Source organism: Callithrix jacchus, chromosome 3 (assembly GCF_049354715.1).
Source record: "Callithrix jacchus isolate 240 chromosome 3, calJac240_pri, whole genome shotgun sequence".
Taxonomy (NCBI): Eukaryota; Metazoa; Chordata; class Mammalia; order Primates; family Cebidae; genus Callithrix; species Callithrix jacchus.
This window is the reverse complement of record NC_133504.1, coordinates 69,170,594-69,198,526: the sequence shown is the minus strand read 5'-3', so window position 1 is coordinate 69,198,526 and position 27,933 is coordinate 69,170,594. Positions and strand designations below refer to the sequence as shown.

The following is a 27,933-nucleotide window of genomic DNA, read 5'->3' as shown; positions in this document are numbered from 1 at the left end:
AGAGTAGAGCAAGGGTAGAAAAACATTTTCTGTAAAGGGCTATGTAGTAAATATCTTAGACTTTGTGTGTCCTACATCGTCTGTGGTCATACATTGTCTACCTAACTCTGCAGTTGTAGCAATGAAGCAGTCATAGGCAATATGTAAACAAATGGTTGTAGTTATGTTCCAAAATAGCCATTTATAAAAACAGACTTTAGCCTTTGGGCCTGTAGTTTGCTGGTCTCTGTTGTAGAGCCACAGAGTGTGATTACATGCACTTAAATAGATTAGTCTCACATACATAATTTTGCATAAAAGAAACCATACACTATAATTCAATTTTTGTAAAGTTCAGAAACATCCAAAACACCTATGTATTGAAGTCAGTGTATCGGTTATTTTTGGGGAGAAAGAGGAGATCCGGATCAGAAGGGACATGAAAAGGAAACTTCCAGGGTGCTAGTAATTGCTTTACCTGAATAGTGATTACTTAAGTCTGTTCATCTTTGATTACTCATTGAGATGTATACTTATGATTTGTACACTTCTGTATGTGTGTGTGTAAGTTATACATTAATGAATTAGTTAAAAATAAAAACTAAACAAAAACATACACAACTTATGTTTCATCAGGGTAGTATTGTGTTATTTATCTCTGGCATATGGTAAACATACAATAATTATTTATCGAATTGGGTGTTGCTAATATTGAGCTCTGTAGCAATGTAAGGGACAAGAGGAGTGAGCAGTGATTTTGATTTAGCTTGAAGAGCTTATTGAAAACTTTTGAGGAAGAAATGTTGATAAATATACATTTTGATGTAATTAAAGATACTTTAGTGAAAAAAGATCATAATCTAAAAGGCTAACATCGGGATCTAATAAATGGTTTGAGCTGACAAGTGACTATTCATCTTTGAAGACAGAGGAAAAGATTATTCGGTTATTAAGAGCAAGTTACTACAACTATTTTGTAATGATATTTAATTTGCTTCCTGTTTTAAATTTGCTTCAATCTGACAAATATTTATGTTATCTTTTTTATTTGCTTAAACCCTCTTTGAACATTGCCCTGTAAAGTTTCATGTACCCATTAGTACCATGTGGCATAGATGTGGTATAGGGTTTTATTGGGAAAAACTTAGAAGAAATAGTAGAGTATAAGCAGTCCCTCAAACTCCTTTTTTATCTCACAGTTTAGGCCAGGCATAGAGGGTCTTTATGCCCTTGTGGCCAAGTGAACTTCCAGTAGAGAGTGACCTCTACCCTCTGTAATGCTCCACACATTTGTAGAGCGGGGCTGGAAACACCTAAGTGACTATGTAATAGTTACAAAGAGGAAGCCTTCAGAACCCCAGATACAGGGATGGATTCTTCCTTTGAGCTAACAACTCAAACCGACTGAGTCTCTTTGCTGCAGCTATCCAGGGCCCATCCAGATTTATCTTTGTCATATGCATCCCATTATAAAATGAAGTGAAATCTTCTTGACCTAGTATTAAAGGTCTTCTAGTAGTTTTCTTCAACTTCCTCATCAGGCTTCTTGGTCACTGGTTCTACCCAGATTTTCTCATTCACTCAATTGCTTTCTAATAAACACATTGCTTTTTCCAAGCTTCTTATCTTTGCTCACATTACCTATTTAGAATGTTTCTTTCTTTCTCTAAATTCACATCCTTCAAGAGCTGCTTTTGTCCCATCTCTCCTCTGATGGCTTCCTGATGATCTTAATTATACCAATATTGCTTTTCATATACTACCTAATATAACTCATTTTTATATGTTCATTTCTTTATTTTCATCTAACATATAAATTCCTTACTGGTAGGGAATACATATTATATTACTTTGTAACTTCTGTAATACCTGGTAGTCTTGTATGTAAATGCTCAATAAATAATGATTAGTATGTGTGCTCTTATAATGTTTTTTAATTATAAAATAGTCATAATAATTTAGGGTTTTTTATGCCTCTTAGATTCTGAATGTTATTATTAAGTATAATGCTAGATTCTTTATTAGAACATCTTTTTCGCCCCATTGTAATTAATCCCTGTTTTAGAAGTTCATTTTTTTGAGGTTGGTATAATTATTGTCTGTTGGTTACTCTGTTAGCCAGTTTAGTAATTAGATTCCTCCATTCTACTTCAGCAAGAAGTTGAGAACTTTAAGAAGCTAAATCTCATTAGTAAAGAGCAGTTTGAAAACCTAACACCTGAACTTCCTTTTGAGCCAAACCAAGAAGTTCCAGTAACACCTTCACAGTCCAGGCAAGGTATGTAAATCTGCTTTTGTGTGTCTGAATAGTATTAAAGCAGTTCTGAGCTGTTTTTAAAGATTGCTACTTTTTTTTCTTTATTTGTGGAAAATCATTAGGTATCTGGTAAAATGCTAAAATTTTAAAACTCAACTTTTAATTTATCCTTTGGTGAACTTCTATTATAACATCAGATTATGCTCAAAGCCAGATGCTTACTTAGAAGTAGGCAGAATTGGTTGGTTCTTTATGTATCTGATGTGATTTTGAGATTGCTGGGAATGTTTCTCTTCTCAAAATAAAAATTTTCACCCACTCACTGATCCTTAGAATGCAGTAGAGTCATTCTTTTGTTTTAAGGGCTTAGCTCTCTGTGAGAGTGTAAGTAAATACATTGAGAGATCCATAAATTGAATCTGACATTTCAGACAACTATAACTGATTTTGTTATCATCTGTTTCTGAAGGTGGTTAAAAAAAAGTTTTATAAAAGCATCACACATATACAAAGACAGAGTGAATTTTTGTTGTTGTTGTTGTTGTTGAGATGGAGTCTCACTCTGTTGCCGGGCTGGAATGCAATGCCACGATCTTGGCTCATGGCAACCTCCGCCTCCTGGGATCAAGCAATTCTTCTGCCTCAGCCTCTCGAGTATCTGGGACTACAGGTGCATGCCACCACACCTGGCTAATTTTTCTTTGCATTTCAGGTACAGACAGGGTTTCACCGTGTTTGCCAGGATGGTCTCTATCTCCTGACTTCATGGTCCGCCTGCCTCAGCCTCCCGATGTGCTGGGATTGCAGGCGTGAGCCACTGCGCTGGGTTATACAGTGAATTTTATAATGAAACCCCATGTACGTGTTACACTTAATCATCTCATAACTAATTTTGCTTCATCTCAACTCTAGTCGCTCCCTATACCTCTCTCTGGATTATTTTTAAATAAATTATCATATGATTCATATTTTTTTAATCTCTAAATATTTCTGTGTGTGTGTCTTTAAGAAGACAAGGGCTATATCTTTTAACAAATAAGTAGCAGGACATTATCATATCTAAAATTAACAGTAATTTCTTAATGTTAAATATCTAGTTAGTGTTCAGATTTCCTCATTCATCTTTTTTTTTCCCAGTTTCTTCAAATGGATTGCAATAGAGTGATATGTCTTTTTTAGTCTACAGGTTTCTACAATTTTTTTGCCTTATAATTTATTAGTCCTTGCAATTTACTATTGAAGAAACTGGGTTGTTCTATAGTCTCTCACATTCTGAATTTTGCTGATTACATCCCCATAGTTTCATTTAACCTGTTTTCTGGTCCTGAATTGTCTCTGTTAGTCCAACATAGAGGCTCGATTAGATTAATACTTAAATCTCTGTAAGAATATGTCATATGTAGTATTGAATACTATTAGGAAATACACAATGTTCTATTGTCTCTCTTTGTAATGTTAGTAGTCATTGATGATCAGTGAGTGAAGCTTTTATTTTACTAGGAATTGCAAAATAGTGATGATTCTATTTTTAATCTTTACTTCTTACTTTAATAGGTAGAATACTTTTATAAAGAGAACTTTCTCCCAATTATGCTTAGTCTATAATTTAAAAAAAAAAGAGACCTTTCCTCAGAATTTGTTTGTTCTGATATAGAGTTTTTACAGGAAAGTGAATTATTTCCCTTAGTTTACTAGTTTCAAAGTAATACCTTGTTCCTTAACATTCTTCGATGGTGACTAATGAAGTTTTTGTTTGTTTTTAAAGGATCATTGTGAGCTGATAAATACATGAGATGGGTTTCATTCTATTATAGTTATTATTATTGATACCTGTGCCAGTTATCAGTTTATTGACTTTTAGCTCTAAAGCTACCTTTCATTTTCTTGCTCATTAATAATAGAGTTGGACTGTTAACTTTAATGTTTCCCACCCCACACAAGGTTGAGATTCGTTAGTACCAGAGCCTTTTCCCTTGTTCCTAGGCCTTTTGAATAGAAAGAGCTAGGAAATTTTTTAAAGAGAAAAATATATTATGTATTTATGTTGATATTTTCTGTCTAAATTTAAGATTATAAATTTAGTTTTGAATTTTCACTTATTTAATTTTGTAATTGTATTGCTTTTTACTTAGATATTAAAAAAAACTTTGTTTCTAACTACAGTAACATAATTATTTATTTGCTAATCCTATGAGATAATAGTTTCAGAATAACAATAACATTGAATAATATTATTATAAATATGGAAAGGTAACTTCTTTTAGAGTTCTTTAAACTTTCAAAAAACTTCATACTTTAAAGCTTTCTTTAAAGTTCTTAATGTGTCCCACTAGGGATGTTCAGTTCAATTGCTGGATTTTTTTGTCTTGTTAAATTTGAGTACTTTAAAATTGAGAATGTATGTTCCTTTGTACATCATAGAAAGAATACACGTTGCCAATGAGATAAATTTGACATTGCATGAAATTAACAAATAGTATCATAGAAATCTAAAATCTTAAAAATTAATATGAAAAATAGGAAACGGTAATAGAAAACGTAGTAAACAAAACATGAACATCAGTTTCACATTTGGGAAGACCAAATGGCCAATAAATATGAAAAGATGCTATTTTTACTGAGATTTTTCCATTAAAACCATAATGATATACCATATTATAACCTAGCAGTTTCATTTCAAGAGATACTATTGCAGGTCATTGTGGCTTATGCCTGTAATCCCAATACTTTGGGAGGCCAAGATAGGAGTATCACTTGAGCCAAGGAGTTTGAGACCAGTCTGGGCAACAGAGGAAGACCCCATTTCTACAAATAATAATAAGGCCGGCGCGGTGGCTCACGGCTGTATCCCAGCACTTTGGGAGGCTGAGGCGGGTGGATCATGAGGTCAAGAGATCGAGACCATCGTGGTCAACATGGTGAAACCCCGTCTCTACTAAAAATACAAAAAATTAGCTGGGCATGGTGGCGCGTGCCTGTAATCCCAGCTACTCGGGAGGCTGAGGCAGGAGAATTGCCTGAACCCGGGAGTCGGAGTTTGCAGTGAGCTGAGATCGCACCATTGCACTCCAGCCTGGGTAACAAGAGTGAAACTCTGTCTCAAAAATAAATAAATAAATAAATAAATAAATAAATAAATAAATAGCTATTGTTGCAAATGTTTACCAATAGAATGTTTGTAGTATCATTGTTTATAATAGAAAAAAGCAAATGAAAACTAAAAAATGCCCAGTTATAGTAGAATGTATTATAAGATGTGGTGTATTCATACATAAGAAAAATAGGCAGCAGTGGAAAATGAAAGAACTAATGTTACATATGACAAAATGTGATAATCTAAAAATATAGAAAAAAAAACAAAAAAAAGAAAATAAAAAGGATGTATAAAATAAGCTAGAACAAAGACGTTCATTCAGTGTAATGCTATTACTAAAATATGAAATTCATGGATATATGCATAGCACATAGGAGCCATGAAGAGAGGCAAAGGGAATTATTAATATAATAATTTAATATATTAATTTATTCCTGAGGGTAGGGGAATCCCATCTGGAAGGTCTGAACATGTGTTTGCTAGCATCTGGAATTTATGTATTGGTCTAGTTGGTTGTTATGAGTGTGTATCAATTCTGTTTTAAAATTTATACGTAAATTTGGCCAGGCACAGTGGCTCATGCCTGTAATCCCAGCACTTTTGGAGGCCAAGGCTGGCAGATCACAAGGTCAGGAGATTGAGACCATCCTGGCTAACATGGTGAAACACCGTCTTTACTAAAAATACAAAAATAAGCCGGGCATGGTGGCATGCACCTGTAGTCCCAGCTACTCGGGAGGCTGAGCAGGAGAATCACTTGAACCTGCTTGGGGGGAAGTTGCAGTGAGCTGAGATTCATGCCACTGCACTCCAGCCTGAACCACAGAGTGACTCTGTCTATATAAATTTTGTGGGTTTTTTTTTTTTTTTTTTTTTTAAGGCTAGTCAAGTGAAGCAGTGGGAGTGGAGAAGGAACAAAGAAATCTGTAACTGGTTGTGATCAATTAGTTGTAAACACCACTGCACTTGGACCGGCCAAATTTTGTGGGTTTTTTTTTTTAAGACAAACTTATTAATTTTTCTTTGCTGTAATCTCTAGTTTTTAAATATATGAACAGAAAACTATAATAAATAAAGTAACAATTTAAAAGATAGAATTTGGGCCGGGCGTGGTGGTTCATGCCTGTAATCTTGGCATTTTGGGAGGCTGAGGCAGGTGGATCATGGGGTCAGGAGTTCAAGACTAGCCTGGCTAACATGGTGAAACCCTGTCTGTACTAAAAATACAAAAATTAGCTGGGTATGATGGCAGCGCCTGTAATCCCAGCTACTTGGGAGGCTGAGGCTGGAGAATTGCTTGAAACTAGAAGATGGAGGTTGCAGTGAGCTGAGATCTTGCCACTGCACTCCAGCTTGGGTGACAGAGTAAGACTATCTCAAAAAAATAAAAGAAAAAAAGATAGAATTTGACCCAATATATTGCTATGACAGGAAATGCTGAAGAGATTAATGTTCAGATTAAAAGATAATTTTAATCTTAAAATAAGTTGGACTTTAAAATGCACTCTATGCTAAGTTATATGTCATAACAGATAGAAAGATTGGAAGGTAAAGGATGGGAAATCGTATAAAAGAATGATCCTAATATAAAAGAGTTGGTATTGCTATTATGATATAGAATGTAAGGCCCAAAGAAGATGTTGATTTTCACTGTCTTCAATATCTATATTCCTATTTATTCCCTATACCTGCTCCAAACAGGCCTCTGTCCTCCACAGCACAAATCAGATACTGATAATACCACCAGAAATCACCATATATGAGGGGCCAGATAAATCCTCATCTTACCTGACATCAACATTAGATCAAATTAATTGCTCTGTCCTGAAACACATTTTTTTCTTCCGGGACACTTATTTGCTTCATTCTCATTCTGCCTCAGGGAGTCTTTTTTGTTAATTCTTCACTGTTTCCCTAACCTCTAAAATTTGAATGCTTTAGGACCCAGTCCTCAAATTTCTCCTCTTTTTAATCCTCAATAATGCCTCACATAATAGTATCAAGTGTCATGGGTTTTAAAGAGCATTATTATACTAATGAATATCAAATTAATATGTATAGACCACACCTCCATCCTGTATTTCACACATATATTCAACTGTATGGTTAACAGTTCCACTTGTATATTTTATAAGTATGTTAAACTTCTTATGTCCAGAATCTAAGTTCTGAATTCCCATCTCTCTCCAAGGACTTTTCTCCCTGGACTTCCACATCTCTGTAAATATTACCCCCCGATCTTTCTAGTTGCACAGGCCACACATTTCTGTATCATTTTTGATCTATTTGTTTTTTAAATTCCTTGTCTTATTTATTGTAAAATTATATCCATATATATTTAAAATATATCTAGAATCTAACCACTTCTCCCCTTCTCCATTTCTATCAACCTGTAAAAGTCACCATCGTTGTCTCCTTGGTTAACTGTAATAAACTCCTAGCCTGTCTCCCTCCTTTCATTCTGCTCACCCTACAAAAATATCCAGTTATATTTTTTGTTTCTTCTTAAAAATTATATATATTTAAGGTATACAGCGTGATGTTTTGATATCTATATATAGTGCAGTAGTTACAATAGTTAAGCAAATGAATATATTCATTATCTCATATAGTTACCTTTTATTGTGGCAAGAGCACCTAAAATCTCCTCTCTTAGCAAAAATACCAAATATAACATAATATTATTAACTGTTGCCCTCAGGTTATACATTAAATCTCTAGACTTACTTATCCTACATATCTGCAACTTGGCATTTTTTGACCTTCATCTCCCCATTCTTCCTCATTCCACCCTTGGTAACCACTGTTTTATCTAGTCTATATACTTACTTTTTTAAGATTCATAAATGACATTATGAAGTATTTTTCTTTCTGTGTCTGACTTATTTCATTTAGCATAATGTCCTCCAGTTTCATCCATGTTGTAGCAAATGGCAGAGTCTTCTTTTTTTAAAAGCTGAATTATATTCTATTACACACACACACACACACACACACACTTCACTATTTCTCTGTTTATCAGTGGAAAGATACTTCATTTGTTTCCATATCTTATATTTTGGCTATTGTGAATAATATAGCAATGAACATGTAAGGGCAGATAGTTATCTTTCTATGGTGATGATTTCATTTCCTTTGAGTATATACCCAGAAGAGGAATTGTTGGGTTATATGGTAATTCTTTTAATTTCTTTACAAATCTCCATACTGTTTTCTACAACGGCTGTACCAATGCTCTTTTCATATACCTGTTAGCATGTTATGTCTTCTTTCTATTCATGTCTTTTGCCCATGTTTTAATTGGATTATTTGCATTCTTGCTATTGAGTTGTTTGAGTTACTTATATATTTTGGATATAATTCCTAATCAGACGTGTGGTTGGCAAATATTTTTTCTTGTTCTGTAGGTTGTCTCTTCTCTCTGTTGATGGTTTCCTTTGCTGTGCAGAAGCTTTTCCATTTGATACAATCCATTTTTTTATTTTTGCTTTTGCTGCCTGAGTTTTGGGTCATATTTATAACAAATTAAGATTTAGTTTATATTCAGTAAGTTTCACACTGTTTGTGTATATCATTTTGGTAACTTTGACAGATGAATACAGTCATGTAAACAACACCTAGTCAAGTTACAGAGCATTTCCATTACTTCCAGAGAATTTTTCCATGCCTCTTTGTATTCAACCCAGGCCAAGTTTTTGGCAGCATGTTTTCTATTTTCTGTCCCTATAGTTTGCCATTTCCAGAATGTCATATAAATGGAATCATATAAAATATGGCCTTTGAGTCTGCCTTCTTTCATTTAGCATAGCGCATTTCAGATTTATGCATGTTTTTGTGTGTTGCTTGTCTTACCTTTTTAGTGATAAGTAGTATTCAATTTCATGCATGTAAACTGTTTATCCGCTTATTATTTGAAGGCATATAGGTTGTTTCCCTGTTTTATGAGTATTTGCTTACAAGTTTTTATGTGAGTATATGTTTTCATTTCACTTGGGTAAATGCTTTTGAGTGGCACTATTGGATCATACAGTAAGTACAAGTTTTTAAGAAACTAACTTTTCCAAAGTGGCTATGCCATTTTACATTCTCACCAACAACATATGAGGGGTCCAGTTGCTCTATATCATCACCAGCATTTAGTATTGTTACTTAAAAAAAAGAAAACCAATTAGCCAGGCATGGTGGCAGATGCCTGTAATCCCAGCTACTCGGGATGCTGAGGCAGGAGAATTGCTTGAACCCAGGAATGAAAGTTGGCAGTGAGCCGATATCGTGCCATTGCCCTCCAGCCTGGGTGACAGAGCAAAATTCCATCTCAAAAAAAAGAGAGAAAAATTTGCCCATCTAGTAGTAATATCTCATTGTGACTGATGCTGTTGGATACCTTTTTTTTTTTTTTTTTTTTTTTTTAAATTGAGACGGAGCTTCACTCTTGTTACCCAGGCTGGAGTGCAATGGCGCGATCTCGGCTCACTGCAAACTCCACCTCCTGGGTTCAGGCAATTCTCCTGTCTCAGCCTCCTGAGTAGCTGGGATTACAGGCACGCGCCACCGTGCCCAGCTAATTTTTTGTATTTTTAGTAGAGACGGGGTTTCACCATGTTGACCAGGATGGTCTCGCTCTCTTGACCTTGTGATCCACCCACCTTGGCCTCCCAAAGTGCTGGGATTACAGGCGTGAGGCACCGCTCCCGGCCTTTTATGTGTTTATTTGCTATCTGTTTATGCTTGATAAAGTGCTTGCTCAAATCTTTGGACATTTATTTTATTGGGTTGTTTTCTTGTTACGGAGCTTTGAGAGTTCGTTACTCTGCAAAGAAGTCATTTATTACATATGTACATGTAATTTGCACATATTTTCTCAGAACCTGGGGCTTATATTTTCATTTTTAAAGAATATCTTGCCAGGGATGGTGGCTCATGCCCACAATCCCAGCACTTTGGGAGGCTGAGGCAGGCAGATCACCTAAGGTCAGGAGTTCAAGACCAGCCTGACCAATAAGGAGAAACCCTTTCTCTACTAAAAATACAAAATTAGCCAGGCATGGTGGCACATGCCTGTAATCCCAGCTACTCAGGAGGCTGAGGCAGGAGAATTGCTTGAACCAGGGAGGTGGAGGTTGCAGCGAGCCAAGATTGTGCCATTGCACTCCAGCCTGGGCAACAAGAGCGAAACTCCGTCTCAAAAAAAAAAAATCTTCTGGAGCAGGCTCGGTGGCTCATATCAAATGGCTTGTCTTAATTAGTCTGTTGGTGTTGTAAAGTGCATTGATTGGTTTTCAAATGTTGAACTAGTCTTGGATTCTCAGGATAAGCCTCATTTAGTTATTTTATTATCCTTTTATATATTGTTAGACTCAGGTTGCTTATATTTTTTGAACCTTTGTACTATATTCATGAGGAATATTGTGTTTTTTTCCATTGTCTTGGATTTTATTTGTCTGATTTTGGTGTCAGAGGAATGCTGGCGTCGATAAAATGAGTTGGTAAGTGTTCCTTCTTTTGTATTTTGGAAGAGTTTATGTATAATTGTTGTTTATTTCTTACACATTGGTAGCATTCCCCAATGATGCCATCTGGGCCTGGAACTATTGGAATGTTTTATTTTATTTTTATTTTTTTTGAGATGGAGTTTTGCTCTTGTTGCCCAGGCTGGAGTGCAATGGTGCAGTCTCGGGTCACCGCAGTCTCTGCCTTTAGGGTTCAAGTGATTCTCCTGCCTCAGCCTTCAGAGTAGCTGGGATTACAGGCGTGCGCCACCATGCCTGGCTAATTTTGTATTTTTAGTAGAGATGGGGTTTCTCCATGTTGGTCAGACTGGTCTTTAACTCCCGACCTCTGGTGATCCCCTGCCTTGGACTCCCAAAGTGCTGGGATTATAGGCATGAGCCACTGTGCCCGGCTGAATTCTAATTTTTAAGGGAGAAGTTTAAATTATTGGTTTGAGAGTTTCTTTTCTGATACAAGCATTTAATTCTCTCTCTCTCTCTCTCTGTGTGTGTGTGTGTAGAGCGAGAGAATATGTAAATACACACACACACACACACACACACACACACACACACACACATTTTAAGATGGTGTCTTGGAGTCTTGCTGGGTTGCCCAGGCTGGAGTGTAGTGGCACAATCTCAGCTCACTGTAACCTCTGCCTCTTGGGTTCAAGTGATTCTCCTGCCTCAGACTCCTGAGTACCTGGGATTACAGGCCTGTGCCACCACACCTGGCTAATTTTTGTATTTTTGGTAGAGACTGGTTTCACCACAGTGGCCAGGCTGGTCTTGAACTCCTGGCCTCAAATGATCTACCCACCTTGGCCTTTCAAAGTACTGGGATAATAAGCATGAGCCACCAAGCCTGGCCCTTAATTCTATATATTTTTATTTAAGTACTGCCTTAGCTGTATTCCACAAATTTTGATGTTTCATTTTATTAATTTTTATATTTTTTTCAAAACATTTTCTAAATTCTTTTGAGACTTCCTTCATATGAATTATTTAGGAATGTATTTGGTTTAATTTCCAAATGATTGAAATTTTTTCAGTTACCCTTCTGTTATTAATCTTAGTGACATATAGTTTACTTCTATTATAGCCAGAGAACATACTTTACATTATTTTTAAATTTAAAATTAATTTTTAAATTTCAACTGTGTTTAATTAATTTGCTAATTTTATCACCCACAATATAATCTGTCTTGATGAATGTACCATATGCATCTTAGAAGAATGTTTATTATACTATTTTTGAGTGGAATGTTCCATATTGTCTGTACAGTTGGTTAATGGTATTGATGAGTTCTATATCTTTGTTGATTTTTTGTCTACTGGTTCTATCTTAGAGAGGAGTGTTGAAGTCACCACCTATAATTGCAGATTTGTTTATTTCCTATTTCAGTTCTGTTGGGTTTTGCTTCATTTAATTAGAAGCTCTTTTGTTAGTTCACCTATTGGTCATTGGTATATTGTGTCATCTTGGTGAATTGGCCCTTTTATTCATATATGTTGTCCTTGTTTGCTTTGAAATTTAGTTTGTCTGATTTTAATATAGCCATTCCAGCTTTCTTCATTAATCTCTCATGGTATGTGATGTATCTTTTGCCAACTTTTTACTTTTAACCTATCTATATCATTATATTTGAAGAAAATTTATTATAGCTAGCATATAGTTAGGTCATGTTTTTTATTCATTCTGACAATATGTCTTCTAATTGGTGCGTTTAAACTAATGTAGTTGTTGGTATGTTCGGATTTAGGCCAGTCTTATTATTTATTTTCTGGTTTCTTTTTTGTTTTGCTTCTGTTGCCTATTTTCTGCCTTCTTTGTGTTATTTGTAACGTTTTCCATTACATTTCAATTTATGTACTGTGAATTTGGACATATATATCTTTTTTTGTATAATGTTTTTAGTGATTGCTCTAGGGATTACAAAACATATACTTTTCAGTTTGTTTGGAATCAGTATTTTGCTATTTCAATAAGAATGTAGAAACTGTTTTTTCCTTTCTCTCCCCACCAGCTCCACCCCAAGAGAGAGGGTCTCACTCTATTCCCAAGGCTGGAGTGAAGTGGCGCAATCATGGCTCACTGCAGCCTCAAACTCCTGGGCTCAAGCAATCCTACCACCTCAGCCTTCTGAGTAGGTAGAACTTCAGGTGCATGCCATGATGCCCACCTAAGTTTTTAATTTTTTTTAGAGACGAGGTCTTGCTACATTGCCCAGGTTGATCTAGTACTCCTGGCCTCAAGAGATTCTCCTCCCTCAGCCTCTGAAAGTGCTGGGATTATAGGCGTGATTCACCACACTCAGCTGAAATTTCTTGATGTAATAATTGTCTTATATATTATATCTTCATATGTTAAAAAGTCCGCCAATGTTTTATTTTTTACTTTCAAGCATGTTTTAAATAACTAAAAAGGAGAATAGTCTATTATATTTATCCAGACCTTTACCGTTTATCTTGCTGTTCCTCTATTTGTGATGTTTCAGATTTCCTTCTGTTACCATTTCTACTGTCTGAAATACTCTGTTTAGCAATTCTTTTAGAGCAGTTCACTTGAACCCAGGAGTCAGAGGTTGCAGTGAGCTGAGATTGCACCACTGCGTTCCAGCCTAGGTGACAGAGTGAGACCCTGTCTTAAAAAAGTAAATAAATAAAATTAACAATGCTTTCCTGTTCTTTTTTTCTTTCTCTCAAGACTCCAGTTACATGTATAATTTATATTAGGGCACTTGAAGTTGTCCCATACTTCACTAATGCTCTGTTTTGTTGTTTTGTTATTGTTTTTCAGTCCTTTTACTCTGTTTTTGTTTTAGGTAACTTTTATTCCTCTCTTCAAGTTTATTAGCCTTTTCTTCTACAGAGTTTATTTTATTTCTTTCTTTACTTATGTATTTATTTTTGAGATGGAGTCTCATTCTGTTGCCCAGGCTGGCGTGCAGTGGCACAATCTCAGCTCACTGCAACCTCTGCCTTCTGGGTTCAAGTGATTTTCCTGCCTTAGCCTCCTGAGTAGCTGGGATTATAGGCACATACCACCATGCCAGGCTACTTTTTGTATTTTTTCTTTCTTTTCCCTTCCTTCCTTCCTTCCTTCCTTCCTTCCTTCCTTCCTTCCTTCCTTCCTTCCTTCCTTCCTTCCTTCCTTCCTTCCTTCCCTCCTTCCCTTCTCTCTCTCTCTCTCTCTCTCTCTTTCTCTCTCTCTCTTTCTCTCTCTCTCTCTTTCTACTTTAAGTTCTGGGGTCCATGTGCAGGTCATGCAGGATTGTTACATAGGAAGACGCATGCCATGGTGGTTTGCTCCATCCATCCCCCTGTCATCTACATTAGGTATTTCTCCTAATGTTATCCTTCCCCAATTCCCCCACCCCCTGCTCTCTCTCCCTTACCCCTGCCGGCCCCCAACAGGCCCCGGTGTATGATGTTCCCCTCCCTGTGTCCAGGTGTTCTCATTGTTCAACACCCACTTATGAGTGAGAACATGCAGTGTTTGGTTTTCTGTTTTTGTGTCAGTTTGCTGAGAATGATGGTTTCCAGCTTCAACCATGTTCCTGCAAAGGATGTGAACTCATCCTTTTTTACGGCTGCATAGTATTCCATGGTATATATGTGCCACAATTTCTTTATTCAGTCTATCATTGGTGAGCATTTGGGTTGGTTCCAAGTCTTTGCAATTGTAAACAGTGCCATAATTAACATATGTGTGTATGTATCTTTATAATAGAAAGATTTCTAATCCTTTGGGTATATACCCAGTAATGAGATTGCTGGGTCAAATGGTATTTCTATTTCTAGATCCTTGAGGAATTGCCACACTGTCTTCCACAATGTTTGAACTAACTTACACTCCCACCAACAGTGTAAAAGCATTCCTATTTCTCTACATCCTCTCCAGCATCTGTTGTCTCCAGATTTTTTAATGATTGCCATTCTGACTGGTGTGAGATGGTATCTCAATGTAGTTTTGATTTGCATCTCTCTGATGACCAGTGATGATGAGCTTTTTTCATGTTTGTTGGCTGCATAAATATCTTCTTTTGAGGAGTGTCTGTTCATATCCTTCACCCATTTTTTGATGGGTTTATTTGTTTTTTTCTTGTAAATTTCTTTAAGTTCTTTGTAGATTCTGAATATTAGCCCTTTGTCAGATGGGTAGATTGCAAAATTTTTTTCCCTTTTTGTTGGTTGCTGGTTCATGCTAATGATAGTTTCTTTTGCTGTGCAGAAGCTCTTCTGTGTAATTAGCTCCTATTGTCAATTTTGGCTTTTGTTGCCATTGCTTTTGGTGTTTTTGTTATGAAGTCCTTGCCTATGCCTACATCATGAATGGTATTGCCTAGGTTTTCTTCTAGGGTTTTTATGGTGTTAGGTCTTATATTTAAATCTTTAATTTATCTGGAGTTTATTTTTGTGTAAGGTTTAAGGAAGGGGTCCAGTTTCAGCTTTCTGCCTATGGCTAGCCAGTTTTCCCTACACCATTTATTCAATAGGGAATCCTTTCCCCATTGCTTGTTTTTGTGAGGTTTGTCAAAGATTGGATGGTTGTAGATGGGTGACGTTACTTCTGAGGCCTCTGTTCCCTTGGTCTACATCTCTGTTTTGGTACCATTACCATGCTGTTTTGATTACTGTAGCTTTATAATATAGTTTGAAGTCAGGTAGTGTGATGCCTCCAGCTTTGGTTTTTTTTTTTTTTTTTTTTTTTTTTGCTTAGGATTGTCTTGGCTATGTGGGCTCTTTTTTGGTTCCATATGAAGTGTAAGCTATGTTTTTCCAGTTCTGTGAAGAAGGTCAGTGGTAGCTTGATAGGGATAGCATTGAATCTATAAATTACTTTGGGCAGTATGGTTATTTTCATGATATTGATTCTTCCTAACCATGAGCATGGAATATTTTTCCATCCGTTTATGTCCTCTCTTATTTCCTTGAGCAGTGGTTTATAGTTCTCCTTGAAGAGATAGTCACATCCCTTGTTAGTTGTATTCCTAGGTATTTTATTATCTTTGCAGCAATTGCGAATGCAAGTTCACTTATGATTTTGCTCTCTTTTTGTTTTTGGTGTATAGGAATGCTTGTGATTTTTGCATATTGATTTTGTATCCTGAGACTTTGCTGAAGTTGCTTATCAGCTTAATGAGATTTTGGGCTGAGATAATGGGGTCTTCTAAATATACAATCATGTCGTCTACAAATAGAGACAATTTTAATTCCTCTTTTCCTAGTTGAATACCCTTTATTTCTTTTTCTTGCCTGATTGCTCTGGTCAGAACTTCCAATATTTTGTTGAATAGGAGTGGTGAGAGAGGGCACCCTTTTCTTGTGCAAGTTTTCAAAGGGAGCGCTTCCAGTTTTTGCCCATTCAGTATGATATTGTTTGTGGGTTTGTTGTAGATAGCTTTTATTATTTTGAAGATATGTTCTGTTGATACCTAGTTTATTGAGAGCTTTTAGCATAAAGGGCTGTTAAGCCTTCTGTGCATCTATTGAGATAGTCATGGTTTTTGTCTTTGGTTCTGTTCATGTGATGGATTGTGTTTATAGATTTGTGTATGTTAAACCAGCCTTGCAACCCAGGGATAAAACTGACTTGATTGTGTTGGATGAGCTTTTTTCCATGCTGTTGCATTCAGTTTGCCAGTATTTTTTAAAGGATTTTTGCATCAACATTCATCATGGATATTGGCCTGAAATTTTCTTTTTAGTTATGTCTCTGCCAGGTTTTGGTATCAGGATGATGTTGGTCTCATAAATGAGTTAGGGACTATTCCCTCTTTTTGTATTGTTTGGAATAGTTTCAAAAGGAATGGTGCTAACTCGTCTTTGTACCTTAGAGAGGGGGTTTCACCGTGTTGGACAGGCTGGTTTTGAACTCTTGATCTTGTGATCCACCTGCCTCAGCCTCCCAAAGTGTGGGGATTATAGGTGGCGTGAGCCACCTTGCCTGACTACAAAGTCTACTTAATCCCATTGTGTGTGTGTGTGTGTGTGTGTGTGTTTATGTATATGTTTTAAAATCTCAGCTGTTGTACTCTTTTTATCTAGAAGTTTGATTGGGTTCTCTTGTATACTGCCTATATATATACACACACACACACACACACACACACATATATATATTTAATAGGCTCATGTACTTTATTGAATATACAAAATATCGTTATGATTTTTTTTTGCTAGCAAAGTATAAATCAGGATTTGGATTCATATCTATCTGACTCCTGTAGTTCAGTGGTCAGCAAATTATGGCCCATTGGCTGAAACCTGCCTGCCATGTGCCAATGTGATAACGCTGGTTGTTTACATATGGCCTCTCACATTTTTTATGCTACAAAGGCAGAGCTGAACTGTTTCAACAGAGAACTTATATCTCCAAAAGCCAAAAATCATTACTATCTGGCATTTGTAGGAAAAGTTTGCTGAGTTCTGCTTTAGAGGCGTTTTTATTTATAAAATCCTGAAGTGCCAGTTCTCATGTAGTATTTTTTATTTTCGACCTTCAGTAAACACTAACAGCATAATATTGAATTTTATTTTTATAAAGGCAATGGAGACTGTAGACAAGACTCATGTGGTTCAGATATGAAGCTGTGCAATGAGATCAATTGGCTGTGCAATGATCTGATTTGGCTGTTATAAAATTTGGAAAATCTTAGATAGTAGAATAGTCAGCACAACCCAAAGTTCAGTAGTTTTTACATTTAGTGTGTATAAGGTTCACCTGGAAAGCTTGTTGAAATAGATTATAGGACTCTGTATCAACTTTCTGATTCAGTAAGTTAGGTGGGATATGAGAATATACATTTCTAACAAGTTCCCAGGTCATACCAATAGTCTTGTTTGGGACCATACCTTGAAAAATCACAGCTTTAACCCTTTTTAAGTGTATCACTGAATTTCAGTAAATATATAAAATTATATACCAGCACCACAATCCAGTTTTAGAACAATTCCATGGCACTAAAGAGTTCGTCGTGCACATTTGCAGTCAATCCCAACATTCATCTTCAGCCTGAGGCAATAGGTTATCTTTCTTTCACTATGGTTTTGCACTCTTCAGAAATTTTATATAAATGGAATATGATACATAGTTATGTACCTGGAATTTTTCACTTAACATAATATTTTTGAGATTCGTCTATGTCATTGCATGTGTCAGTACCTTTCTTTTATTGCTAAGTATTATTTCAACGTATACGCACATACTATATTTTTTGTCCGGTCAACATTTTATGGATATTTGGATTGTTTCTAGTTTTGGCTACTATGAAAAATGCTCTTATGACTATTCATGTATAAGAGATGGCCTGTGCTTTCGATTAAAAGGAAGTTATAATATCTAGATGATATTCATATATTATCCTATACTTATAGTTGATAAAAAATATGTTCTTGTTTCCTAATATATTTCCAATAACATTTTAATAAATATTTTATGTTCTTGCAATTAACTAATTTTTGATAATTTTATGTCAAAATATTATAAATTGGTATATGATATTCTATAAAAATTTTGTAAGATATTTCTTTTGAGATAATCAACACACTCTATATAGATGTTAATCTGCAAAATTGATATATCTACTCTTATTGATGGGTAAAATTCACACTGAGCAAACCTGGAATAAAGTAAGTATAAAACAAATGAAACTTAGCTTTTGATTTTGGAATGTTCAGGTACCGATAACAAGAGAGAATTGTTTAACAAAATCCCCGTGTATCCATCTCACCTAATTTCAACAATTGTTAATAGTTTAACATTCTTTTTTAATCTGTACCTTGCCTCCCAATCTATTCCTGGTATTCTGTATTGAATCTCAAAATCATATCATTTCTTCTGGAAATACTTCACTATATATTGCAAACTGATGAGGGCTTACAAAAAAAGAATGTATGTAAACTTTTACAGCACCATTATTTCACATAACAACATTAGTAATAATTTTTAATACCATCTACTATACAGTGTATGTTTAGTTGTCCCTAATTGTCTGAAATATATTTTTCAAGTTGTTTGATTGAACTAGAATGAAACAAGATACACACATTTCAATTGATTGATAACACTATTAAGTCAATCTTAAATCTATAATTATTTCTCTTTCCTTGTTTTTCCATGACAATGATTTGTTGAAGAAACTGGTAGAATCTGTATGATCTACATTTACCTCACTGTATCTCCTTCCTTTCATTTAGTATATCCTTTATCCCACGTGTTTCTAATGAAGTATAAATACAAAGGATTTAGATACAGAGGATTGGATATACTCAGGTTTTGGTATTTTTACTAGTAGCAAGGATATTTCTTAGGAAGACTTGTCTGTTTCCTATAGCATCATTGCCTATGTCTATCAGTCCGCTTTTACTGTTGCTGTGATTCATGATTTGATTCAGGTGTTGTCAGCCTGATCCGTTCATTATCAAGTTTCCCTCCAACCTTTTACCAGATGCTTTTATTAGCTATTGATGAATATTCCTAGATTCCTCTATTTCAGTAGAATTGCAAAATGGCAATCTCTAATTCCATCATTCCTTCTGCAGTCCTTACCTAGAACTTTTCTACGAAGAATATTCTTTCATCAACTCCTGAAATTCAACTTTTACATACAAGGAAGGATAAATGCTTGCTTCTTTTTGTTCAGTTTGTTTTCAAAATAATGAGTTGGTGGTCTAGGAAACTCTAAATGTGATTGAGTTTTAAAGTGTCATTATGAACTCATGGAGCTTATTTATTCGAAGGGTTTGATCCATTTCAGTCATTGTTTTTAGTAGTCAAATTGTTTCATTTTTGACTGGTAGACCTCTAAGATTTGCTCCTGTGTCCTTTGATTTATGCTGGTATTTAAAAAAAGATGTTATTGCTTTTTGGCTCAAGATTTCCCAGTCTCAGATTATACATTTTGTGCTCTAGATGTTATTTATTTGAAGAGAACTGATTAGTGGGGAATGGAATTTATAGACCATAATCTAGGTGCTAAGAAGCTTACTCTTTCTGAGTTGTTACTGCTCCTAGATCTTTGAAACTTTCTTTTACAAAGGTAATGGATTTAACATATTTTCAGTATATGTTCATGCTTTTATCTTTAGAATTGTATATATTTTTGGTATAAGGAAAGCAGTATTAACACAATTCAATTAAGTTTAGCATTCCTTTGATGAGGATACATTTTTTTCCCAGGCATTATGTATGGTAGGCACTAGTATTCGATGCAATTGTGGTGGTTGCTTTATGGGAAGCAATGAGACTTACTCTTGGCATCTATGGGATGATATGTAAGAAAATAAATTTTAATTTAATAAATGAAAGAATAAATGGATAAAATGGAGACACAGCACAAAAAGGAACTAATTAACTCTTGGTAGGAGGTGTTCAAGGAATACTTCACATTCCCAAGGAAGGTAACATCTTGTGCTGGGTATTAAAGGAAGTAGATGATATCTGTTTCATTGGGTATACAAAAGATGCAGGAAAGGGACTTTCAGACAGAAGAAAAGGCGTATGAAAGATATGGAACAAGGAAACAGAACTAACAGTTTGGTGCCATTTGGGTCACCACGATTGAAGTGGAAAATGACAACAGATGAGGCAAAATCAGCAAAATTTCATATGCCAGGGTAAAGACCCTAGGCTTAATCTAGAGGCAAATGGGAAATACTGAAGGATGTTAAGCAGCAATATGAAATGATCTAATTTGCTCCTCAGAATAATCATTCTGGTAACAGTGAGGAAAATGGATTGGGAGAGGAAATGGCAAATGGGAAAGTTTGTTTTTGACTTTACAAACTTGGGCCTAGAACAGTGCTTGGCAGATAGCAGGCACTTAATATTTGTTGAATGAAAAACAAAAAGTTACTATATTAATTCAAAAGAAGTTGATAAATCTGAAGAAAAACCACACGGAAATAGAACTTATATTTTTTTGTTGCTACTGCTTGATTCATCTGCTGGCTTATTTGGTGTCTTACCATAAGATTTTCATGAACAAATCAGTAAGTAAAACAACCATATAAAAAAATAGTCAAATGATTTGAATAGTAGGCTCACAAAAGCGAAGTCTGAAGGGTAATTAGATATATGAAAACATGTTCAATTTCACTAGCAACTACTAAAGAAATGCAAATATCATTTAACTCCCATGAGATGCAAGAATATTTAAGAGTTTGAACAAAACTCAATCTTGACCAGGAATGTTGAATTGTTGGAATTCTCACGTGCTGTTGGTGAGAGTGTAAATTGGTGAAATGATTATAGAAAGTGGTTTGGTGGTCAGTAGTCATTAAGTCAGAAGATGTACATGTCTTTTGACTCAGCATTTCCACTCAAATATAAACCCTAGAGAAATGCTCATACCTGTAGAGACATGTTCAACAATGTTGATCACGGTGTTGTTGATTAAATGAAAAACTTTGAAATAACATAAATATCTATCTGTAGGATAATGGATAAATTGTGGTATATTTGTACACCATATACTATTCAGCAGTGAAAAATAAACAAATTAGAGCTATGTAAATACAACAGGAAAAAAGTTTAAAAAGTAATATATATATAGAGTATGATGTCACTTATATAAAGTTAATTATGTAATATAATATCACATATATGTAATAACAGTTCAAAATGCAAATTTAAGAGGCTAGTTATCTCTGAGAAGGGAAAGCAGAAGGAAAATGGGATTACGGGAGGTTACACAGGAAGCGTCACTCTTTCTTTAAAAGAAAATAAGACCATAAACATATAGCAAACAGCTGGGTGCGGTGGCTCAAGCCTGTTATCCCAGCACTTTGGGAGACCGAGGCGGGTGGATCATGAGGTCAAAAGATCGAGACCATCCTGGTCAACATGGTGAAACCTTGTCTCTACTAAAAATACAAAAAAATTAGCTGGGCATGGTGGTGCGTGCCTGTAATCCCAGCTATTCAGGAGGCTGAGGCAGGAGAATTGCCTGAACCCAGGAGGCGGAGGTTGCAGTGAGCTGAGATCGCGCCATTGCACTCCAGCCTGGATAACAAGAGCGAAACTCTGTCTCTCCAAAAAAAAAAAAAAAAATATATATATATATATATATATATATATATATATATATATATATATATAAATCAAAATTTTGTAAAGCTAGGTAATGGTCAAAAAAGAATTTGTTGGTTTTGTTTTTATATATTTGAAATGTTTCTAGTGAAAAATCCTTTGAGCTTAGAGAATCCCAGAATTATTTTATTCTCAAAGTAAAATACTTTCCTAGTATCTAAATAATTTTAAGAGCTCTTTATTTTGCAGATTTGACTGGTGGATTAACTCAGAAGCTATGTGATGTTTCAGAAATAACTTCGGCAGCAATGGTTCATTCGTTGCCTACGGCAGTTCCAGAATCTCCTAGAATTCATGCTACAAGAACACCCAAAACACCTCGAACACCTAGGTTACAAGATCCTAACAAAACACCAAGATTTTATCCTGTTGTTAAGGAACCAAAAGCCATTGATGTAAAGGTATACAAAACAACCAGGAACATAAGGCTTCCATTTTATATCCTTTAACATTACAGAATAATATGTTTTAATTTCTATCACATTAAAAAATGTGTGTTATAAGTTGTAATATTTCAATTAAAAATTGTATTTTACCATAGTGATATTTTCTCAGGTTAAGAAATAATTTCCTTAGTTGGGTGTGGTGGCGCATGCCTGTAATCCCAGCTACTCGGGAGACTGAGTCAGGAGAATTGCTTGAACCCAGGAGGCGGAGGTTGTGGTGAGCCAAGATCATGCCACTGCATTCCAGCCTGGGCAACACAGCGAAACTCCATCTCAAAAAAAAAAAAAGAAGAAGAAATAATTTCTTGGTTGGGTGCAGTGGTTCACACCTGTAATCCAACACTTTTGGAGGCCAAAGGCAGGGGGAAATCGCTTGAGCTCAGGAGTTGGAGACGAGCCTGGGCAATGTGGTGGGACCCCATCTCAAAAAAAAATTAAAAAACTAGCTGAGCATGGTGGCATGTGCCTGTAGTCCCAGCTACTTAGAAGGCTGAAGTGGGAGGATCGCTTGAGCTGGTAGTGCAGTGAGCCATAATCATGCCACTGCACGAAGACCCCATTTCTCAAACAAACAAGCAACAAAAAGAAACCAAAACCATTTTTACAATTGGATAGTGTAATTAAAGAAGAACAGAAAGTATAATGAAGAGTCATACTAAACTGCACTTCTTTTCATCCTTGTTTCACAAACCTCCTTATTTATTAAGTTTTGTAACTTGTGTGAGACGTTTGTTTTGTGACTTCATGTGATTTCACAATGTGTCATCTACAGTATAAAAATGTTTGAGTTCATTTATAGTCAGAGGGTTTTAATTTACTTGTAAAGTTCACACTACTGAAACTAATTGCAATGCTTGACTTTATTTTCTTCAGAGTCCAAGAAAGAGAAAAACAAGGCATAGTACAAATCCCCCTCTAGAGTGTCATGTTGGTTGGGTAATGGATTCCAGAGACCATGGGCCAAGAACATCCTCTGTCAGGTACTATATTTGTCAAACATTACATTTTTGTTCTTGATCTGAAGTTTTTGAAAACTGTTACTAATTAGATATTTCAAAAGATTTAAAAATTAATATGTTAGCAAATTATAGAACAATGGAAATGGTACAAGGAAGCCAAAGAAGAGGTACATTTTACAAGGATATTAAGGAAATAATCCATTTGGACAGTTTTTCTTCCTGTTAAATATTTTTTCACAAATGTGAACTCTTAGATTTATAGACTATTTAGGTCTATGAAAGTTAGTATCTTTGAAAAGATCACAGAGTCTTAGTGACATTTAATATATTCTTAGTAGATATTTATTGAGGACATTAATTTGCTAAACAAACTACTCAAACTATGTAAAGGATATGGAAACAAAACATGATTTTGCTTCCCACCCCCTTTTTGGGAAATAATTTAGATTAGCTGATTATTAGCAGGAAGTATTTTTTTTATTGGAAACAAAAAATGAATTAAAAAAAGACTAGAGCAAATCTTTTAGAGTGCCAGTGATAGGCAAAGCCATATGGTATGTTTTGTCCTTTAGAGGAGATGCAGAGGTGATATATTGCTCATTGCTCTGTGAGTCTTTCTTTTAAATAAAAATAGAGACAGAATCTTGCTCTGTTGCCTAGGATGGTCTCAAACTTCTGGCCTCAAGCAATTCTCTTGCCTCAGCCTCCTAAAGTGCTGGGATTACAGGCATGAGCCACCACACCCAGCCTGAGTTTCTTAAAAGCCATTTTGTGTATATACTAGATAGCTTCAGAATAATTATCTGATAGTTTTTTCTATTTGAAAACTGGGAAAATATGTTTTTGACTGTTTACTAGAAAAGAAGGATTAGTTTCATGAAAAGAAATGCTAGGGAGTTTATCATGATCTCAAAACCTTGAAATCTGTCTTTTTAGTGATATACATTTGATTCCTTTACATTGTTCTTAATAGTTATATTGTCCCTAAAAGATAAAAAGTTTAGCCCAGTGCGTTACTTACCTCGACTCTTAGCTTGTTGGGGATGGTAACCAGGACCCAGTGTCTGCTCCTGTCGCCTTCGCCTCCTAATCCCTAGCCACTATGCATGAGTGCATCTCCATCCACGTTGGCCAGCCTGGTGTCCAGATTGGCAATGCCTGCTGGGATCTCTACTGCCTGGAACATGGCATCCAGCCCAATGGCCAGATGCCAAGTGACAAGACCATTGGGGGAGGAGATGACTCCTTCAACACCTTCTTCAGTGAGACAGGTGCTGGCAAGCACTTGCCCCAGTCATTGATGAAGTTCGCACTGGCACCTACTGCCAGCTCTTCCACCCTGAGCAGCTCATCACAGTCAAGGAAGATCCTGCCAATAACTATGCCCGAGGGCACTACACCATCTGCAAGGAGATCATTGACCTCGTGTTGGACCAAATTAGTAAACTGGCTGACCAGTGCACCGGTCTCCAGGGCTTCTTGGTTTTCCACAGCTTTGGTGGGGGAACTGGTTCTGGGTTCACCTCCCTGCTCATGGAACAGCTCTCAGTTGATTATGGCAAGAAGTCCAAGCTGGAGTTCTCCATCTACCCAGCGCCCCAGGTTTCCAGAGCTGTAGTTGAGCCCTACAACTCCATCCTTCTCACCCACACCACCCTGGAGCACTCTGATTGTGCCTTCATGGTAGACAATGAGGCACAGATATTTCTATGACATCTGTCGTAGAAACCTCGATATTCAGCGCCCAACCTACACTAACCTTAACCGCCTTATTAGCCAGATCGTGTCCTCCATCACTGCTTCCCTGAGATTTGATGGAGCCCTGAATGTTGACCTGACAGAATTCCAGAACAACCTGGCGCCCTATCCCCACATCCACTTCTCTCTGGCCACATATGCCCCTGTCATCTCTGCTGAGAAAGCCTACCATGAACAGCTTTCTGTAGCAGAGATCACCAATGCTTGCTTTGAGCCAGCCAACCAGATGGTGAGATGTGATCCTCGCCATGGTAAATACATGGCTTGCTGCCTGTTGTACCATGGTGATGTGGTTCCCAAAGATGTCAATGCTGCCATCGCCACCATCAAGACCAAGCGCAGCATCCAGTTTGTGGATTGGTGCCCCACTGGCTTCAAGGTTGGCATCAACTACCAGCCTCCAGGTACTGTGGTACCTGGTGGAGACCTGGCCAAGGTACAGAGAGCTGTGTGCATGCTGAGCAACACCACAGCCATTGCTGAGGCCTGGGCTCACCTGGACCACAAGTTTGACCTGATGTATGCCAAGCATGCCTTTGTTCACTGGTACGTGGGTGAGGGGATGGAGGAAGGAGAGTTTTCAGAGGCCCGTTAGGACATGGCTGCCCTTGAGAAGGATTATGAGGAGGTTGGGGTGGATTCTGTTGAAGGAGAGGGTGAAGAAGAAGGCGAGAAATACTAATTATCCATTCCTTTTGGCCCTGCAGCATGTCATGCTCCCAAAATTTCAGCTTCAACTTAGCTGACAGGCATTAAAGCTTTCTGGTTAGATTGTTTTCACTCAGTTACCATGTCTTTTCCATGTGTACCTGTAGTTTTTCCATCATGTCTCAAAGTAAAGTCATTAACATAAAAAAAAGATAAAAAGTTCATATGTTCTTCTGCACACCTGTGGTATACGAATACTTATTTGGGATTTATAAGTGATTTTTCCTGGGGTTTTTTTTTCCCCCAGAGTATTTCTTTTTATTGGAGCAGTATATTTAGGTATCAACAACAGTGAAAACTGTTTAATTTACCCAATGAAGGGCATCTTGTTTGCTTCCAAGTTTTGGCAGTTATGAACAAACCTGCCATAAATATCTATACAAAGGTTTTAGTGTAGTAGATGTATTTTTAAAACCTTTGGATAAATATTAAGGAGCATGATTGCTGGATTGTATGATAAGAATATGTTTAGTTTTGTAAGAAACTACTAAACTGTTTTCCCAATTGGCCATATCATTTTGTGTTCTCACCAGTAATGTTTCTTTTTAACCTTGGTAATGTCTTGTTTTGAAGTCAACCTTGTCTGTTATTTATGTAATTTCTCCAGCTTTTTTTTTTTTTTATTGCATTTTAGGTTTTGCAGTACATGTGCAGAACATGCAAGATAGTTGCATAGGTACACACATGGCAGTGTGTTTTGCTGCCATCTTCCCCTTCACCCACATTTGGCATTTCTCCCCAGGCTATCCCTCCCCGCCACTGCTGTCCCTCCCCTATTCCCCCCAGTAGACCCCAGTGTGTAGTGCTCCCTTCCCTGTGTCCATGTATTCTCCTTTCTCATCACCCGTCTGTGAGTGAGAATATGCGGTATTTCATTTTCTGTTCTTGTGTCAGTTTGCTGAGAATGATGTTCTCCAGATTCATCCATGTCCCTACAAACGACATGAACTCATCGTTTTTGATTGCTGCATAATATTCCATGGTGTATATGTGCCACATTTTCCCAATCTAGTCTATCATTGATGGGCATTTGGGTTGGTTCCAGGTCTTTGCTATTGTAAACAGTGCTGCAATGAACATTCGTGTGCATGTGTCCTTATAGTAGAACGATTTATAGTTTTTTGGATATATACCCAGTAATGGGATTGCTGGGTCAAATGGAATTTCTATTTCTAAGGCCTAGGAATCGCCACACTGTCTTCCACAATGGTTGAACTAATTTACACTCCCACCAGCAGTGTAAGAGTGTTCCTATTTCTCCACATCCTCTCCAGCATCTGTTGTCTCCAGATTTTTTAATGATCGCCATTCTAACTGGCACAAGATGGTATCTCAATGTGGTTTTGATTTGCATCTCTCTAATGACCAGGGATGATGAGCATTTTTTCATATGTTTGTTGGCCTCATGTATGCCTTCTTTTGTAACGTGTCTGTTCATATCCTTTGCCTATTTTTGAATGGGCTTGTTTGTTTTTTTCCTGTAAATCTGTTTGAGTTCTTTGTAAATTCTGGCTATCAGCCCTTTGTCAGATGGGTAAACTGCAAAAATGTTTTCCCATTCTGTTGGTTGCCGATTCACTCTAGTGACTGTTTCTTTTGCTGTGCAGAAGCTGTGGAGTTTGATTAGGTCCCATTTGTCTATTTTGGCTTTTGTTGCCAATGCTTTTGGTGTTTTGGTCATGAAGTCCTTGCCTACTCCTATGTTCTGAATGATTTTGCATAGATTTTCTTCTAGGGTTTTTATGGTGCCAGGTCTTCTGTTTAAGTCTTTAATTCATCTGGAGTTAATTTTAATGTAAGGTGTCAGGAAGGGGTCCAGTTTCTGCTTTCTGCACATGGCTAGCCAGTTTTCCCAACATCATTTGTTAAACAGGGAATCCTTTCCCCATTGCTTGTTTTTTTCAGGTTTATCAAATATTGTATGGTTGTAGATATGCTGTGTTGCCTCTGATGCCTCCGTTTTGTTCCATTGGTCTATATCTCTGTTTTGGTACCAGTACCATGTTGTTTTGATTACTGTAGCCTTGTAGTATAGTTTGAAGTCCGGTAGTGTGTTGCCTTCTGCTGTGTTCTTTTTGCTTAGAATTGACTTGGCTATGTGGGCTCTCTTTTGATTCCGTATGAAGTTCATGTTGGTTTTTTCCA

At 36.5% G+C, this 27,933-nt stretch overlaps 1 protein-coding gene and 1 pseudogene across 10 annotated transcripts in view; both read left to right on the top strand.

Moving 5' to 3' along the window:
- The window catches only part of LARP1B (La ribonucleoprotein 1B), a 197,198-nt gene that overhangs the window by 107,493 nt on the left and 61,772 nt on the right, over positions 1-27,933 (top strand). For 9 of the 10 annotated variants that reach the window (XM_035292958.3, XM_035292959.3, XM_035292963.3 and 6 more), the window contains 3 exons: positions 2,134-2,257; positions 22,107-22,318; positions 23,237-23,343. In XM_035292958.3, coding sequence (XP_035148849.2) covers positions 2,134-2,257; positions 22,107-22,318; positions 23,237-23,343 — 443 coding nt within the window. The remainder of the gene's footprint in view (positions 1-2,133; positions 2,258-22,106; positions 22,319-23,236; positions 23,344-27,933) is intronic. The other variant, XM_035292957.3, reaches the window with a different exon arrangement.
- LOC144581751 (tubulin alpha-1B chain-like) lies at positions 24,385-25,947 on the top strand (annotated as a pseudogene).